The sequence below is a fragment of the Calidris pugnax genome, unplaced genomic scaffold, assembly GCF_001431845.1.
Source record: "Calidris pugnax isolate Ruff unplaced genomic scaffold, ASM143184v1 scaffold370, whole genome shotgun sequence".
Taxonomy (NCBI): Eukaryota; Metazoa; Chordata; class Aves; order Charadriiformes; family Scolopacidae; genus Calidris; species Calidris pugnax.
Genome location: NW_015091093.1, coordinates 1 through 839, shown reverse-complemented (window position 1 = coordinate 839; position 839 = coordinate 1). Strand labels below are relative to the sequence as shown.

The window sequence follows — 839 nt, the reverse complement described above, 5'->3', positions numbered from 1 at the left end:
CCCTGGTGACGAGGCTGGCATCGTCCGGTAGCGCCAAGCGGGCGGCGGCGGAGGCCAGCGTGGCCCCGGCACACTGGGCCAGGAGCCCGGCGGCCCCACGCAGGACGCCCAGTTTGCGGGTGCAGAGCAGGGCCACCGTCAGCGCCGGGTTGGCCTGGGGGTCCCCGAGGGTGCAGGCCAGCCCCCCGGCCACCAGCCCCCCGGCCAGTGCCGGTGCCAGGGGCCCGGGGGCCGCCGAGGCGCCCAGCACCACCCCCACGAAGATGAGGGTCGCCACGGCCTCCGCCAGCACCCCCCGCCAGAAGGACCCGCTCCGCAGCTCCTGGGGGCACGGGGCGACCCGGTGTCACCCCATGGGGAGACCCCATGCCATGGGGTGACGCGGGGACAGAGCATCTTGGTGATGGGGGACCTCAGTGATGGGGTGCCATGGCAACGGGATGTCTTGGTGACCGGGTACCATGGAGATGGGGGACCACAGGCATGGGGTGCCATGGCAACGGGATGTCTCGGTGACCGGGTACCATGGTGTAGGTGCCCTCTGTGGGGTTTGGGGGACCCCCCCACCGTGCTCGGGGGCTGGGGGGGCAGCGGTGATGGTGTTTTGGATGCCCTAGTGCTTGGGTACCATGGTGATGGGGGACCACGGGGATGGGGTGCCATGGCAACGGGATGTCTTGGTGACTGGGTACCATGGTGATGGGGGACAACAGGGATGGGGTGCCATGGCAACAGGATGCCCTAGTGCTCGGGTATCATGGTGATGGGGGACCACAGGGATGGGGTACCATGGTGATGGGGGACCTCAGCGATGGGGTGCCATGGCAACAGGATGCCCT

The 839-nt window shown here is 69.6% G+C and overlaps 1 protein-coding gene across 1 annotated transcript in view; it reads right to left on the bottom strand.

Annotated features, from left to right (window-relative positions):
* Positions 1-346, bottom strand: part of LOC106897308 (protein timeless homolog) — a gene marked incomplete at its 5' end in the record, with an annotated part of 3,975 nt that extends 3,629 nt beyond the window's left edge. The window contains one exon of the mRNA XM_014957892.1: positions 1-346. Coding sequence (XP_014813378.1) covers positions 1-346 — 346 coding nt within the window.
* Between the last annotated feature and the right edge of the window lie 493 nt (positions 347-839).